We start from the raw sequence: 17,634 nt of genomic DNA, 5'->3' as shown, positions 1-17,634 counted from the left end.
CTCCAGTGGAAGACTCTGCAGGAGAGACGCTCAGTAGCTCGGTACGGGCTTTTGTTGAAGTTTCGAGAACATACTTTCAACGAGGAGTCAAGCATTATATTGCTCCCTCCTGCGTATATCTCGCGAAGAGACCATGAGGATAAAATCAGAGAGATTGGAGCCCATACAGAGGCATACCGACAATCCTTCTTTCCACGAACAATACGAGACTGGAATACAAGGGAGAACCCATAGAGGTACCCAAGGTACCCTCCGCCACACACCGTCAGGTGGCTTGCGGAGTATGGATGTAGATGTAGATATAAATTGAAATTTGACTTTATCGAACCTCTATTTTTTAGAAACGTATTTTTTTCTGTGGCCAGTCTACATTTTATATCCTCTCTAGTTGGGTGATTCTCAAATATTTTGCTGTCCAAATAGCATAACTCTACGATAACTTTTAGTGTCTAGTTTCCTAATCGCTCCAACTTCGCCAGATTAAATTAGACTACATTCCATTACCTTTGTTTTTCTTTTCTTGGTGTTCTCTTCTAACTCCTTTCCAGGATAGTGTCCAGACTTTTCACCTCTTCTTCCAAGTGTTTAACTATGGATATCTGGAAAATTTTGCTCTGTTAGACATCCCCTATCCTGCACTGGTGTTATCAGGTTGCTTCCCTCCACTGTGTACGAACAAATCAAGTCCTTTTGTTGATGTTCATCTTATTTCTTTTCAAGACGCTATGCACCTCCAGTCCTTTCCTATGGCTGTCTGGCAACTTTTACATGGTTCTGCGTGCCCTGCCTACCCTTCCTTGATCTTACCAGGATGTTTTCCGCTGCCCAATATACACAAATTAAATCATGGACATTTTTAGTAGATAATTTGTAGCACGCCAAACAGACACGAGGTTGCGCTTACAGTGTCTGAGTGTGTGGCTGCCCCTCACCCGTCACGGCGCTGTGTGTGTTACAGCGGGCGGGGACCAGTGGACCACAGGCATCTCGACGGAGAGGAAGCTCAGCAAGGATGGGCTGGCCAAGGTACGCGGCGTCGCCACCTCCAGCATCTCAGGTGAGCGCCTCACCCCGTGGGAGTCACTCGAAATTAGTAGTTTATAGCTGCAGAGTAAGGCCCGCCAGAAAAATTTGACAACTTGCCAAATACTAGATGATCCGTGTCACCGAATTGCTAAAATGGTCACCCAGAAACAGTTTCAGGTATTTGTCTAACAGCTTTCAGGGGTGACAAAAATATGTTTTGCAATATGCTATATAATTATTGGCCTAATTTAAAAATTTAAAATTCTGGCATAATCTACTCATCAATAGGCGTAATACTTAAATTGAATAACGTTTTATGAACTTATCAGATCGTTGTATCTATAAACTGCAAAAAAAAGTTATGGTAATGGAAACACATAAGAAGTGCAAAAATAGTAATGAACAATAAAATAATAGAACAGATAAATTTGTTTGAGTACCATGGGATAAAGATATAAACACACAAAACTAATTCAGATGTAGTTCAAAATATACAAAACTGTAATGCTATAAATGATGGTTTAACGAGGTGTCTTGGTAGAACTAAGAGGAAACAGATGGCACCATGACAACACAACATAGTAGTTAAGACTGCTCTCAAGTATGTTAGTGAGAACTGGATCCTTAAAAAAACGGAAATGAACGAAGAATTCAATTCTGATCTGAGATAATGTTTGTGAGGTGACTTCTTGGGCTAACGCTAAGGAACAGATTGCGGAATGAAGACACAGCTAGGCGTAAAAATAACAGTGCCAGAAGAGATTAGATATTACCAAAAAAAGGATATGACCACATAAAAAGGATTCCAACCGAGCACTTGCAGCTAAACTGGAAAACGGGATATAGGACCACCAATGACGTAATGAGAACAGAAGTTTTGTTAAATTCCTGTGGTTTCAGGACGGACCACCGCTCGCGCCTTGAAATGGCGGAAGAAGAATATTGTGCCAAACGTTTAACAAAACAAGTCAAATATTAAACTTAGAAACCTGAGGCAACGTAACTTATGGCATGCAAATTACCCAGACCCTATTTATCCATTATTTGAGAATGAGCCGACTTAGCGACTTCCAACGTATACAGAATCTCAAACCTTCAAAAAACTTTTTCTCAGAGATACCGTCTACAGAATAATGAATAGAAAAGATTTTTATCGCTTACCACATTTTCACTGTTCATGTAGTAGAACTTCAGCCTCAGGGGTGATGTTTTAATTTCACTTCTTTAGTACTAACTCTATTTGCTACTCATTTTGCAGACATTATTCACATGTGCCACTGAAGGTACCTGCAAAATCATATCATTATACAACGCATAATTTGGGAGAAAACTTAGCTTTTCAGACAAATGTTCTCAATATCAGTTGCATAAATGTTTATAGCATTACGATCAGCATTCATTTACTTTTGAGCGAAGATAGCTGTAAGAAATACCAAATGACGTGTATTACATAATTACTCCTGGACACCTTGTCATTTCGCCTTCTATTTCCACCTGGACAATAAGTGTAGAGCCTAAAACTTTCAAGATATAAGAAAAAAAGAAACCAAAATTGAAGTTTCACATCTACAACCATGAAGCTGTGTTATAAATGAATATCGGGGCTTTAACGCTTTATAATATTTATTATTTTAAACTTGCAGTTATAAATGATATGTCAAATGAAAGAGTAACTCAAACAGTTTTACCAAGAACCTTATAAATGTTCAATGTGAGAACCATTTGTCACATGGCACACATCAAGTCTATAGCCAAACGTTGATAAGTGTGTCTTCAGTGATTGTAGCAAAAGCTGCTTCAATCCAGTTTCTTAATTCAGGGAGGTCTGCTGGTAGCGGAGGCACGTACACACGATCTTTGATGAAGCCCCAAAGGAAAAAATCGCATGGCTTCAGGACGGGTGAATGTGGAGGCCACACAAAGAAAGCCCTGTCATTGGGCCCCTTGCGGCCTATCCAGTACTGTGGTACAGTAATGTTCAACCAATCACGTACTTCACTATGCCAGTGAGGTGGCACACCATCTTGCTGGAAAATGAAGTTCTCTGGCTCATCTTCTTTCAACTGAGGGAAGAGCCATTGCTCTAGTGTATTAAGGTAAGAAGTGCCAGTTACAGTAGGTTCACCAAAAAAGAAAGGCCCATTAACTTTCTAGCAGGATATGGCACAAAAAACAGTCATTTTAGGGGAATCTCGTTGCATCTGTACCACCTTGTGAGGATTTTCTGAGCCCGAGATGCGCAGATTGTGAGTGTTAACATGTACACTAAGGTGAATGGTCGATTCATCACTGAAGACAACGTTACCCAGAAAATCTTCATCGTCATAATACAACATTTCGTTTGCAAAGTTGGCACGTAATCCATGGTCTGCCGGCTTTAGAGCCTGTAATAACTGTAAACGGTAAGGACGTAGTTGTACGCGTTTTCTTAAAACTTTCCAAACAGTCGACACGGGAACTTGTAATTCAAAACTAGCCTTCTGGACTGATTTCTTTGGGCTACGAGTGAACGACTCTCTCACTCGCTCAACGTCTCTTCAGCAACTCTTGGTCGTCCTGTGCTCTTCCCTTTACAAAGGCAGCCAGTATCTTCAAATTGATGATACAATCTATGAATGTTATTATCACCTGAAGGATCACAACCGAACTTCAGCCGGAATGCGCGTTGCACAGTAACTGCAGATTCGATCCTTGCAAACTGCAAAACACAAAACGCTTTCTGTTCACTAGTCGCTATCTTCGCTACTACCGCTGTCTAGCGGACTGCGGCGGAAACATTGCGCGTTGCGCATGTGCACTGATGCCAAACACAACTGTTTGAGTTGCTCTTTCATTTGACATGCCATTTATAACTGTTTAATGTAATAAATATTATAAAGCGTTAAAACCCCGATGTTCATTTATAAACACCCTGTATTTAGCACATTGCCTCGATCGTAAAGTAATTATACCTTTGAAGATTCTTACATGGGAGTTCGATTCTATGAATAATTTGGGCTGGGGGAGAGGATTCTTGGTTTCTTCTGCAGTGGTCCAACAGTTTTCAAAAGTCTCTCAGATCCAACAATTGGATTTGAAAATGAGCACTGTAAACAGTATCTACGCCGTCTCTGACCGGTTTATAAATATAGACTGGATAATAGTCTAAAGTAAGGAAGAGGAATGACACCACAAGCTTCCACTGGAACAAATGGACTTTATTGTCTTCTACAAGATCTCGCTAAGTCCGTCTTGTTATCAGATTAGATCAGATTAGATGTACTTTTCGTTCCGAAAGCTCCATGTTGAGGAGTCCTTTGGGATGTGGAACATGTCAGAAAACAAGAATATAAAATAAATATTTACAAAATAAGAACAGATATGTAATGTACCTTCAATGCAATTGCACTTGTCGATGTAGAATCGGTCAAAAAAATCTTAAGCATTTTTATATTTAAAAGGATGTAAAACTTGTTACCAAATATTAAATCGTCAATATACATAAGTGCATATCATAATTCTTCGGCTATTGTAGCCACGCATCATCAAATAAAAATAATGAAATAAAAATATTTTACAGCCCTTATTTAAATGAATGCATTACTGCAGAAAAATTTGTACAGAAGTCAGATAGTACGCAATATTCAAAGTATGTGATATTATTACAACACACACGCATCAGTCGGCTCTACTAACTAATTCATCAATGGAGTAGAAGGAGTTGGCTACCAGTAAATTCTTTAGACTCTCCTGAAACTGAATTTTATTTTTAGTTAAACTTAATATGGCTGCTGGCATGATATTGAAAATGTGTGTTTCTGAATAGTGGACACATTTCTGAACCAAAGTAAGCGACTTTAAATCTTTGTGAACGTTATTCTTATTTCTAGCATTAATTCTGTGAAATGATATGTTGGTTTGATAAAAAGATATATTTTAATGATAAATTTCACTAAGAAATAAATATACTGGGAAGCGGCAGTTGGTATCAGCAGCCCCTTAAACAGCCCTCTGCAGGACGTTCTTGAGTTCACACCACAAATAATTCGTTTTTCGTGTTTTTGTGCTCAGAAGACTTTAGCTTGGCTTGATGAGTTGTCCCAGAAAATAATCCCGTATGACAATATAGTATGAAAATAAGCATAGTGCGCTAGCTTTTTTATTTTTGTTTCACGTATGACTGACACATTCAGATAGCAAATAGAGGTTTGCTTAGGCGCTTCAGCAGTTCTGTGGTATGCTCCTCCTAGTTAAATTTATTTTCGAGCTGTAGTCCCAAGAATTTAAAACTGTCCACTTCATCTCTCTGCTTGTTGCCATATTTTAGGCATATACTGACAGGAAATCTTTTACAACTTCTTAACTGAGTATAGTACAGGGTGTATCAAAAAGAATCATCCGATTTGGCTTATCTATATTTCTGCAACTAATAAACATAAACGATAATTTTTGTTTTTTATGAAGGGGAAACTCAAACAGTTTTTTTTTGTTTTTTGTTTTTTTTTTTTTGCATATCTTTTCATAGGTGGTCAATATACCCTTGAGATGTGCGGCATATGTCAATGCGGTATTCAAATTGTTCCCACACTGCAGCGAGCATGTCTTCAGTTGCGGCTTCCACAGCTCCTGTTATGCCATGCCTCAGTTCATTCACTGTTGTTGGTAACGGAGACAGATAAACAGTCTTTTATAAACCCCCTCAAGAAATAATCACATACAGCCAGGTCCGGTGACCTTGAAGGCCAGTAACGTAAGGCTGAATCATTTGGTCCAGTGCGGCCGATCCATAATTCAGTAAGCATTTGATTTAAAAATTCCCGCACTTTCAGATGCCAGTGCGGCGGTGTCCCATCCTGTTGGTAAATGAAGCCATTAGAATCAGTCTCTAACTGTGGAAAAAGAAAGTTCTCAAAATATCGTGATATGTCCTTCCTGTAACAATGCTTATGCTTCGTCTCTAAGTACCTCGTTGTCGAAAGGTCAGTAAACTCTTCCTCTCTTCCTACCTAGTCGGAGTGATTCGTTAGATTTCAAAAATATCTTGATGTCCAAGAACATTCCTAGTCGTTCAAGGTTCACAAGAAGAGTTTAGTTTGCAGAAAATTTCAGCTGCAAGCATTACATTCCGAAAACATTTATTTTTGAAAATATTCGTACGATATTTTATTTTGAAGAAGCATTATGAGATTGGAAAATTTTATGTCTCAAGTAGAATTCTAGTCTACAAGAATACTTTGGCTACCAACAATAATTTTAGTTTCTAATAATATTTAAATGGCCTTTGGTGGTGGAGAAGAAATTACTATTTTTCACGCTTCCTTTTCGACGCTAGAAAACCAAGCTCCGCTTTTTTCAACTGCATACATTAAAAAGTGTAACTATCAGATTAGAAATCTAAAGCTCTGACTTTCAGTCTGTTATGTTTTAAAAAATGTCCTGATCATTTCAACAGAACTGGACGACCATCAAAAAATGAACAAATATTTGAGTGGGGGGATGGGGGATAGGGGGTGGAGGGGGTTGAAGGGACCAGACTACAAAAGCTATCGGTCAGGTATTTGAGTCATATTCCTTATATGAGAGGTGACATGGTTGCCTTGAAGGTAACATCGAACCAAATTTTGGCAATAGTTAAACGTTAAAACAGTCTATAGTGTTTACATAACGATATCCTTTACGTTCTAATTTGCCTTTGGAGTTCATCTCTTCTTCTACACACGCAGGTCCGCCATCTATGTTTGCCTGAATGTGAGGATTAACATACAACGGGCGTTCAATAAGTAGTGCAACACGTTTTTCTCTGAAAGCAGCCTGGTTTACTAAGGATTACAATACACCATATTATTCTCCACTCTTGTGGCTACAAAACCCTGTTTTTCAATATAATCTCCGTTGTATGCTTGCATGGTACCACTCTACTGGTCGACGTCAGAGCCAATGTCCTGTTGCATCAACCATTTTTTCAATAAAAAGATGGCTCTGAGCACTATGGGACTTAACATCTGAGGTCATCAGTGCCCTAGAAGTTAGAACTACTTAAACCTAACTAACCTAAGGACATCACACACATCCATGCCCGAGGCAGGATTCGAACCTGCGACCGTAGAGGTCGCGCGGTTCCAGACTGAAGCACCTAGAACCGCTTGGCCACTCCGGCCGGCCCATTTTTTCATCATCCACGTACTGCTTCCCGCAGAGTACGTCCTTCATTGTGCCAAACAGAAGGAAGTCGAAAGGTGTGAGATCCGGGCTGTAGGATCGATGAGGAAGAACAGTCCAATGAAATTTTGTGAGCTCCTCTAGGGTGTGCAGATACGTGTGAAGCCTTGCGTGGTCATGGAGAAGAAGTTGGTTTCCAGTTTTGCGGCAACGAACACACTGAAGTCGTTTCTTGGATTTCCTGAGGGTAGCACAATACGCTTCGGAGTTGGTCGTTACACCGTGAAGGAGTCTGCGAAGACCGTCACCATGTCTTTACTGGTTGAGGGTGCAGTTTTGATTCTTTTTTTGAGGAGAGGCAGTGTGGTGCCACTCTGTAGATTGCAGTTTTGTTTCCCAGTCCAAGTGATGAAGCCATGTTTCATCGCCTGTGACGATGTTCGACAAAAAATTGTCGCTATCAGCCTCGCAACGCGCAAGCAATTCCACACAGATGGTCCTTCATAGGTCTTTATGGTCTTCTGTTAGGCATCGAGGAACCTAGCGGGCACACACCTTCGTGTACCGCAACTGGTGATAGAGCGTGTCAGCACTACCATCAAATTGTGACGTCCAGTTGAGTAGCGAGGTATTTCATTGTGATCTGTCTATCAAGTCGAATGAAAGTGTCCGCGAGTCCCAACACTGCAGGAGTTACATCTGCCTGCGGCCGGCTGGCACGCGAAGATCGGGCAAGTTTGTGCTAGTTCACTCTCAGGTCTGTAAGCGCCTGTGAATATCTGCGATGCTCTGGTTTTCCACCAAAGGAAACTCAATGATAGCTCTCTGTTCAGATAGTACCGCAGTAAAAGACGCCGTTTTGAAGGCTACGTGTAACGCCGCCCGCCATCTATCGGAAATTCATGAAACTATCGAGGCTAATCCGGGACTACTCCACGATGTCCCACGATAAATTACGCTTTTCTCTAACTGAAACTGGCCGAGGAAAAGAAGGATTGACTTACTTACTGAAAGCCCCTTGTACAAGTTAGCTTCATAAAATACACAACACCTCTCGGCAGCAGCAATGGTCGCTTAATAAGTAGGCATCACAAACTATAAAACATGGAACAGAATTAATTAAACCGTGAAATAAGAACAGCATTAATCTCTTACCTTTGTTTTATTATCGCAACCTGACGTTAAAATTTAAATATGATTGAAAATTCAAATACCGTACTGGATCAGTCATCCAGTATCTGATATTTTTCGATGCAATAACTTAATTTCAGGAGTAGCAGCCTGAATGCATATCGCCCTTTCTAGCCCATAAAGATCCAGACGACTGATAAGTGCGTAATGCATTTAGAACAAGCGCCGAGAAAGAGGTTGGCCTCACCGATATAATATCTTTGTAGTCACGACTCGCTATTTTGATTACAGACATATAATTTCGTAATGAAAATAATAATTTCGAATAAAATTTCAATAAATATAATTAAGTGCTTCGGTATGGACACTATAAGTCCGCTATCAGTTCCAGGATCTTTTTCTGTGTTTATCGCTTATGTTGCTTCTGGTAACCATTTTTATGTGTGAAGCATTAATAGTAAGCTCTAGCTCAACTACAACTTGCTGATTAAGTCAGTTCAAAAGGTGGAGCAAGGCAACAACATCTACCCATTGAGACTATGCCTAATAAGTTGCTGTTCTCAGAGAGAGGAATGTTTTAGGTCTACATCCAAATACTACAAGTTTCCGTTTTCTCCACAAAAATTGATTTTGGACTTTCATATGTTCTCTAAATATTATTTCAAAGTCGCAGCCTATCTCACCTATATAAAACTATCACGATGCTGACATTTTATGTTATGTATGCCACATTTCGAAACAATAACAGACGAGCATAGCCAAACTCGGTAACGTACCGCTTCCGCGATTCTGGGCGGCGAACCTGTCCGGGATAAAAACGCCTCGCGAAATAACGACTGCTGTTGCAGAGCCGACCAGTCTCGTTTTTAGGCTGTTTCCAATATGCACCTAAATAAATACCAGCCTGGTATCTACGTCCCGCCTCAGATACACTATGCGATCAAAATTATCCGGACACCTGGCTGAAAATGACTTACAAGTTCCTGACGCCCTCCATCGGTAATGCTGGAATTCAGTATGGTGTTGGCCCACCCTTCGCCTTGATGACAGCTTCCACTCTAGTAGGCATACGTTCAATCAGGTGCCGGAAGGTTTCTTTGGGAATGAGAGCCCGTTCTGCACTGAGGAGAGGTATCGATGTCAGTCAGTGAGGCCTGGCACGAATTTGGCGTTCCAAAACATCCCAAAGGTGTTCTATAGGACGTCCCTCGCCGCATGTGCAGCGGTTGGGCTTGATTCTGAAGGGTCTGATTGAGTGGTGTAATACCTGCATTGGAGCAAACGGTACAAATTTCGAATACCTCCAGCAAATGTGATCTATCGTAAAGGAAGAAGTTACAAAATTATTGTCCTCGCTGTCACCGAAGAAAATCTGTTTTTATTTTGTATTCCTTCCTTATATCGTTTCACTTTCTGGTTACAGACATTCTCTACTGAAGAAAACGTAGGTCATTTACTGGTGACGAAGCATTAGGAAGCTAAACTGGTTGCGTAAATGTGACACAATACGGTAGGTTTTTCTTTTGCTGTATTTTGCAAATCCAACGGAGACAGCGTGGCCGGTAAACAAAATAATAAATCTTACCTCAGTGTAAATACCGGTACATAAATTCCTGACGCAATGAAAAAAAATACTGCCTGTCAGACGCAAGACTCGAACCCTGAGCTCCATGCGCTAAAGTCACGCGCATAGGCTCAGAGCCACACCGACGTGAATACCTGTCTTGGGTAGACATGAACAGGTGAGACAGACTGATAGGCTCTAACTGATGTGTTGGCAGAAGAGCCCACACAGTGTTACTAGAGGAGGCCAAAATGCACGCGTTTACGCTCACGCAGACTGGCGTGAGGTCTGGAACAGGACAATGTAATTAATATAGCCAATAAGGTACGTTGCTGCTGGAATACTTAACTTTAATCCATAATTGGTGTACATCGCTCTTGACGGTACATTAATAACAATCTCCATATAAACTGGTAATGGCGCCTTGCTAGGTCGTAGCAAATGACGTAGCTGAAGGCTATGCTAACTATCGTCTCGGCAAATGAGAGCGTAGTTTGTCAGTATAGCATCGCTACCAAAGTCGTCTGTACAACTGGGGCGAGTGCTAGGAAGTCTCTCTAGACCTGCCGTGTGGCGGCGCTCGGTCTGCAATCACTGACAGTGGCGACACGCGGGTCCGACGTATACTAACGGACCGCGGCCGATTTAAAGGCTACCACCTTGCAAGTGTGGTGTCTGGCGGTGACACCACACTAACCACCACATGTGCGACGAGGTACGTCATCTGGTGACGTCATATGTTCAACATTTGACATCCACTTCTAGGAATTTTTCCGATATTTGCGGACCCATGTGTCTTATACTAAATTAGTTGGTGAATGACGTAACCAGCCATAAATATTTTTTAAATGTCTTATTTTAGTGTCATAACCGGTTTTGGGCTACCAAGCCCATCTTCAGATGTCTAATATTTTTCGTTACACAGATTTTTGATCAATAGCGTGTCGCCTACTCCATATTGCACAAGAATATTTGAGTATTTAGCGACAATTTATCAGTTGTTTTATTAATGACAATACACTAAAGTGCTTGCAACTGATGACTGGTGCTAAATACTCAAATAATCTTGTGTATTGTGGAGCAGACGACATGCTGTTGATCACAACATCTGTGTAAAGGAAGTATTAGCCATCTGAAGATGGGCATGGAAGCCTGAAGCCAGTTATGGCACTAAAATAAAAAAAAAGTATAAAAAGTATTTGTGGTTGGTTGCGTCATTCAACAACTACCATTAGATTTACTCTCTGCCTCGTGATGGCTGGGTGTTGTGTGATGTCCTTAGGTTAGTTAGGTTTAAGTATTTCTAAGTTCTAGGGGACTGATGACCATAGATGTTAAGTCCCATAGTGCTCAGAGCCATTTTTTGAACTACCATTAACGGCCGCCGAGGTCACAAGATACAACATGCGTAAAATAACCTTATATTAAATTATTTGTTTCAGCGTCGTCTACGTACAGGGTAACAATTATTGAACTATATGGGAAAAAACCTAATTAGTTACAAACTACAGCGTGCACACATTTTATTGAACATGTAAAAGTAACAACAGATATTCGGATTTAGATTATGACATGTTCTAAATGCCTGCCATCATTGGCGATGAGGAGGCACAGACAAATATAGAAATTCTGCATGACCCGCTGAAGTGTCGGTACATCGATGCTGTCAGTGACCTCTTGAATGGCTGTTTTCAGTTCGGCATTCGTTTTGGGGTTACTGCTATACACCTTGCAATTAATATAGCCCCCACGAAAACGAGTCGCTTGTGTTCAGATCCGGAGAACATGATGGCCAATCCGAGCCCATGCCAGTGGACTGTCGGTACCACAGACTCAAAATTTGGTTCCGAAAGTGCTCCTCCAGGGCATTAAACACTTTCCTCCTTCGATGGGGTCGAGCTTCGTCTTGCCACATCATGTCGAAATGGCTCTGAGCACTATGGGACTTAATTGCTGAGGTGATCAGTCCCCTAGAACTTAGAACTACTTAAACCTAACTAAACTAAGGACGTCACACACATCCATGCCCAAGGCATGATTCGAACCTGCGACCGTAGCGGTCGCGCGGTTCCAGACTGAAGCGCCTAGAACTGCACGGCCACCCCGGCTGGCATCTTGTCGAAATGAGGGTCACTTTGGATAATAAGAATCATTTTCCGAAACCTTCAGATACCGTTCGGTAGTCACCGTGCCATGAAGGAATATCGCATCGCCGGCCGTTGTTGCCGAGCCGTTCTAGGCGTTTCAGTCCCGAACCGAGCTCCTGCTATGGTCGTAGGTTCGAATCCTGCCTCGGGCATGGGTGTGTGTCATGTCCTTTGGTTAGTTAAGTTTAAATAGTTCTAAGTCTAGGGGACTGATGACCTCAGATGTTAGCCGGCCGAGGTGGCCAAGTGGTTCTAGGCGCTACAGTTTGGAACCGCGCAACCGCTACGGTCGTAGGTTCGAATCCTGCCTCCGGCATGGATGTGTGTGATGTCCTTAGGTTAGTTAGGTTTAAGTAGTTCTAAGTTCTAAGCGACTGATGACATCAGCCGTTAAGTCCCATAGTACTCAGAGCCATTTGAACCATTTTTGAACCTCAGATGTTAAGTCCCATAGTGCTTAGAGCCATTTGAACGATATCGCACCGCTTATTCCGTGACTGGTCATTGGACACAACACGGACATTGCACACAACACAGTCACCCATTGAGGGTGATGAGACTTCCCTATAACAAAACGCGGATTCCCAGTCCCCCAGATGCGCCAATTTTGCTTATTGACGAACCCATCCAAATGAAAGTGGGCTTCGTCGCTAAACCAAACCATACAGCGCATACTAATTCCCATAGTGCCCCGCGGCCAACCGCGCAGTTTGAACGTCCTAACGCAAACCGTTCAGACGTTATGACGATTTTTTCATATAGTTCAATAATTGACACCCAGTAACTTCGGATGTTTTGTAAACGTTAACAAGAATTACCCTCTATAAGAAGTAGGTGTGGACCTAAAAATGAACCTTGTTGCACTCCCGTCTTGATATGTCCCCAATCACTAAAATTTTCTAGCCTTGGAACATTGAATTATTCAGACCAACTTTTCGCATTCTTTTGTTGAGTATGATTCAAACCAGTTGAATGCAAACCGAAATTTTTCGAAGAGAGTAGCATGATCCACACAAACGAATGCCTCGTAAAGGAAAGGCAGGGGGGCGTAATACTTTAGTATGGAAATTTTATCGAAAGTAGTTGGAGAAAGTATTATAGAACACTCAGTATAATGTCGTTTATTGAAACTGAACTACACTTCTCGAACAATCACTATACGCCCACAAAAACAAATAACTTGTAGACGACCATTCATCAAGAGCGTCGGTGAGGTCCATCGGAGCTGGTCCTAGCTCGGCGAGGAACTGGCTGTACGGCTGCTGCGCTGGCCTTATAAAGCCGGCGGAGGTCGGCGGAGTACTCCAACTTTCCCCGTATCTGTGAGGCGACCTCTGCAGAAAAAGTTCACATTAGTCTCTAGCAAGTTCTGTTTGTTTTGAAGAATTGTTTTCCTCTTGGTTGCGCCTGCAAGTGCTTGTGTATGTTATATGGTACACAGGGGTGTCTCGGGTGTAGTCTGCCTATCAGGGGCCGTCTGTGGCAGACGTAACGTAGTGGATGCTGTTTTTTTTGCTGGAGAGGAGCGCCGGCAGTGACGGCGAGCTGGCTGTTGCAGCGGACTCGATGTCGCTGTCGTCGCCGCCGGCGCAGAGCCCGCGGGACTCTGAGCGCGGGCCGCCGTCCTCGGCGGCGCCCTGCTCGGCGACGCCGTCGTCGGCGGCGCTGCAGCTGCCGCCCGAGGTGCGCCGCCTGCCCGAGGGCGCGCGACACCTGCTGCTGGGACACGTCGCCGCCGCCAGGGTCGCCCCGCGCTGCCGCAAGATCGCGCTCTACGTCTGCGCCGCCGACTCGCAAGGTACGCGCCTGCTCGCTCTGACCCTACAAGATCTTTTGCAAACAGAAGACCCCATCATAGCCGATCGTGCCAACGAGCCACTTCCTGTACACGGGAGAGAGATGGCGAGTCGGCCGGCCTGAATGTGGCTTTCAGGTTATGATGGTTGTACACTGGCACAGAATATTATGACTACTTTCCTGATAGCCGGTATGTTCACCTTTGCCACGGATAACAGTGCCAAAGCGTCGTGGCATGGAAGCAAAGAGACCTTGGTAGGCAGCTGGTGGTAGGTCGCACCTCATCTGCAATATGTCACCTAATTCCCGTAAATTCATGGGAGGAAGCTGATGAGCTCTGACACCATGTTCAATTACATCCGAGATATATTCAATCAGCTTCAGATCTGGCGAGTTGGGGTACCAGCACATCAACTGGAACTCGTCACTGATTCATCACACTCCTAGCCCTGTAAAATGGCACATTATCTTGTTGAAAAATGTACATGGTCTACAACCAGTGTACGATACTGCTTGGACATCATGGTGCCTTGCACGAGCTCCAGTGGATCCACAGATATCCACGTGAATGTTCGCCAGAGAATAGTCAAGCCGCTGGCAACTTGTCTCCATTCTGCAGTCCCACAGATTAGGTGGTAAGGAGCTCTACTTCTGGAAGACGATGGATTCGCGCCCTCCTATCAACATGATGAAGAAAGTACATGTATTCATTAGACCATACAATGCTCTGTCACTTACAGTGCTGATGGTCATGTGCCCATTTCAGTCATACTTGTGGTGTCAACATTGGCACATGCATGGATCATGGGCTGTGGAAGCTCTTCGTTAGGAGTGTCCGGTGCACTGTCTGTTCAGGTACACTTATAGCCTGCGTAAGGTGGTGTGGTCTCCTGACCTTCATTTCTTACATATTCTGACCTCACCATCGTATTCTGCGTATCAAGACGTTTCATTCGAGCCCAAACTCGATAGAGTAGAGTCAATTTTACATATTTCCACTTAATCGATATACAAATCTCATAAATAAATTTCAAGTGCCCACCAAGATTAAAAAGTCGAGGCTGGCGTACACAAACATTCAAGACACGACAGCCACAGGAGCTTTTGTCCGGTGGAGGCAACCAGCCAATTAGAAAGTCCGTAGCAGGGTGGGTTAGCACGCAGGTGTGCCGCCGGGCAGCCGCTCATGGAACAAAACAGTTTTTACCAGAGAAAAGGGATAATGGCCCGTGTATTCACCTTAAAAGCACAACCCGCTGGATTGTTTGGGAGAGCCCCAGCATACGCATTTTTTTTTCTTTTTTTTTTTTGATGGACCTAGTGCGCAGTTTCAAAGATCTCACAAGTGAACAGTAAACGCCTAATGCAGATGCTATATATTTCCAGATTGGTCGGCTTAGCCATTCTCCCGTTTGTAAGAGTAGCGCTGATTGATGGATTATTTCTGACGCAATGAGCCCGAGGAGTGAGGGAAAGACAGCGGACGATATACCCTTTTGCTTTTTGCGTGGAGAGGGGTAGTTCTGGTGATGCTCTTGAAGTGGGATCACGTAGCGTGAGCGAGTGCGCTCATGCGTGTACACAGAGAGTGAGGAACAAAGTCTCTACTCAGTACTGCACTGAGAGAGCACCTCTGTCACTAACGAATCGGAGTGATACTCTATATTGAGTCGCTCGCGATTAAGCATTTGTTCACTGTGTTGGCCGTGACACTTAATATGCTGTGTGAACACAGACAGAGTATTAGTTTGTACCTGCAAGTGAACATTGAGTGACATCATGGTGGACTGGTTATCTGACTGGTGTACCACACCAGTGGTTAGACTAGGGGCAGGTAGGAGTCCTTGACTGCATCAAGGCGTAGTGAGAGTTCAATTGACGAAGTTCAATCCAGATAGAAAGAGATAGTTTTGTTATTTTTCAGCAGCGAACGGCGCAAGCAGCAGTCATTGCAGCTCACACTATTGTGCGGTTACAGCGTGGGCGAGCCCCGACATTCCTCCATTAGAAATAATATACTTCATTCACATCACTCCATTACATTTCTCACGTGACAGCCTCGACCGTACTTAGAAAAATTCAATCGGATAATTATTCAAGTTGAGTAGGTGCGGCTCTCAGCCATTCTGCCGAGTAAATAATATTCTTAAAGAAAAGGAATAAAAGAACTTTCCCACACTTTGTATATAAATCTCATTAACAGGATTAACTATCAATACTCCAGTATCCAAGTATCCCACTAATTACGTAAGCAAATAGAACATTTTTGTGTCTTTTCCTTACAGCGGACGACTCCAGAGGATATTTATTGCCGAAAGTGTTTCAGGCATTTCTTTTTGTTATGTTAGGAGCGTCTGTCTGACTTCTTTAGTAGTGTGGGGCTGAAATTGCTTCTTGCTGGAGCCAAAGGGTACTTGTCAGATCAATCCGTCAACAAAACACCTGCCGGCCGCGGTGGTCTAGCGGTTCTAGGCGCGCAGTCCGGAACCGCGCGACTGCTACGGTCGCAGGTTCGAATCCTGCCTCGGGCATGGATGTGTGTGATGTCCTTAGGTTAGTTAGGTTTAAGTAGTTCTAAGTTCTAGGGGACTGATGACCACAGATGTTAAGTCCCATAGTGCTCAGAGCCATTTGAACCATTTTTTGAACAAAACACCCACACACTGACACCTGTCCATCACTAAAGTCTGACGTTAATTCCGCCGTAGTTCTCGAGCCCTCCTGTTTTACCAGTCCGCCCAGACTACGACGCCCAACATCCGTAATGAGGGATGGCTGCCCAACCCCATGACGCCTGGATATGGTTTAACTTTGATTTTGCGCATGCTGAAGACACTCACCACAGAGCTCCTCAAACACCTGACGTTTCCTACAGTTTCCGAAATGCTCGTGCCGAACCTCCAGGCCATCACAATCTGCCCTCAGTCAAACTCAGATACATCAGATGCCTTCGCCATTCTACACAGGGGCAGCATGCTCACTAATACTACATGCACTGTGTGTGTCTGACTAGCAGTCATTCCTCGCCAGGTGAAGCTGCTGTCACCTGGACGAGTTTATATCGATAGTAGGTCGGCAGTCATAACGTTCTGGCTGATCAGTGCAGTTTAACTGACGGTGTTCCAAGTGCTGCAGTATGGCCTGTAGACTTGTGCACCACAGGATGCTGAAACGTCGTCAAGTACCTTCATTAATCGGTGCGTTCGGGGAGTATGCCGAAAGATAGTAGTTCCACTTTCTGTCACCAGGCGAAAATACAGAGCTGTTAGCAATTAGAACGCGGTGTGGGTGCAGGAAAAGGGGAGAAACCATCACACATGGTAACGGTGGTTCTGGAACGTTTATTAAGATATGGCCACAATCTGCAATATATTTTCAGTATCGTCTCCCGACTCAGCAACGTGCTGCGTCCATAAACAGCGTGGTCATCAGTTGCTCGCAGCATATCCCGTGTAATCAGAGAGAGTGTCGTTGTACATTAGCTTTCACATCAGGAAGAGACCGGACACATCCCTGATAGACACGATGTTTCAGATATGCCTACAATCAGAAGTTACGCTGATTTAGGCCGGGGGATCTTGAAGGACACATGTATTGAAATTGCCTTTAGATTATGTGGTTTCTCGAAGGAAATCTCTTACCTGCCAAGAGACTTGGGGTGTCGTCGAATCTTGCACTAAAAGAGAGGGACAGGGCTGCAAAGCTGGAAGCAAGTGTTGCTCAGTGATGTCCTTATAATGTGCAGATGTCACTGTAACCGTAAAAAGCCCGTAATGTGTCATCTCCTCGAAGAAAAACGGACCGAGAATAAAGGAGCTTATGAAACCACAG

At 43.3% G+C, this 17,634-nt stretch overlaps 1 protein-coding gene across 2 annotated transcripts in view; it reads left to right on the top strand.

The window, feature by feature from the left end:
- LOC124802887 (NACHT domain- and WD repeat-containing protein 1) overlaps window positions 1–17,634 on the top strand; it is a 598,844-nt gene that overhangs the window by 346,864 nt on the left and 234,346 nt on the right. For both annotated transcript variants that reach the window (XM_047263936.1, XM_047263935.1), the window contains exons 4-5: window positions 959–1,057; window positions 13,565–13,804. In XM_047263936.1, the coding sequence (XP_047119892.1) occupies window positions 959–1,057; window positions 13,565–13,804 (339 nt within the window). The remainder of the gene's footprint in view (window positions 1–958; window positions 1,058–13,564; window positions 13,805–17,634) is intronic.

This window comes from Schistocerca piceifrons, chromosome 6 (genome assembly GCF_021461385.2).
Source record: "Schistocerca piceifrons isolate TAMUIC-IGC-003096 chromosome 6, iqSchPice1.1, whole genome shotgun sequence".
Taxonomy (NCBI): domain Eukaryota; kingdom Metazoa; phylum Arthropoda; class Insecta; order Orthoptera; family Acrididae; genus Schistocerca; species Schistocerca piceifrons.
The sequence above is the reverse complement of the archived record's forward strand: the minus strand, read 5'-3'. Positions and strand labels throughout refer to the sequence as shown.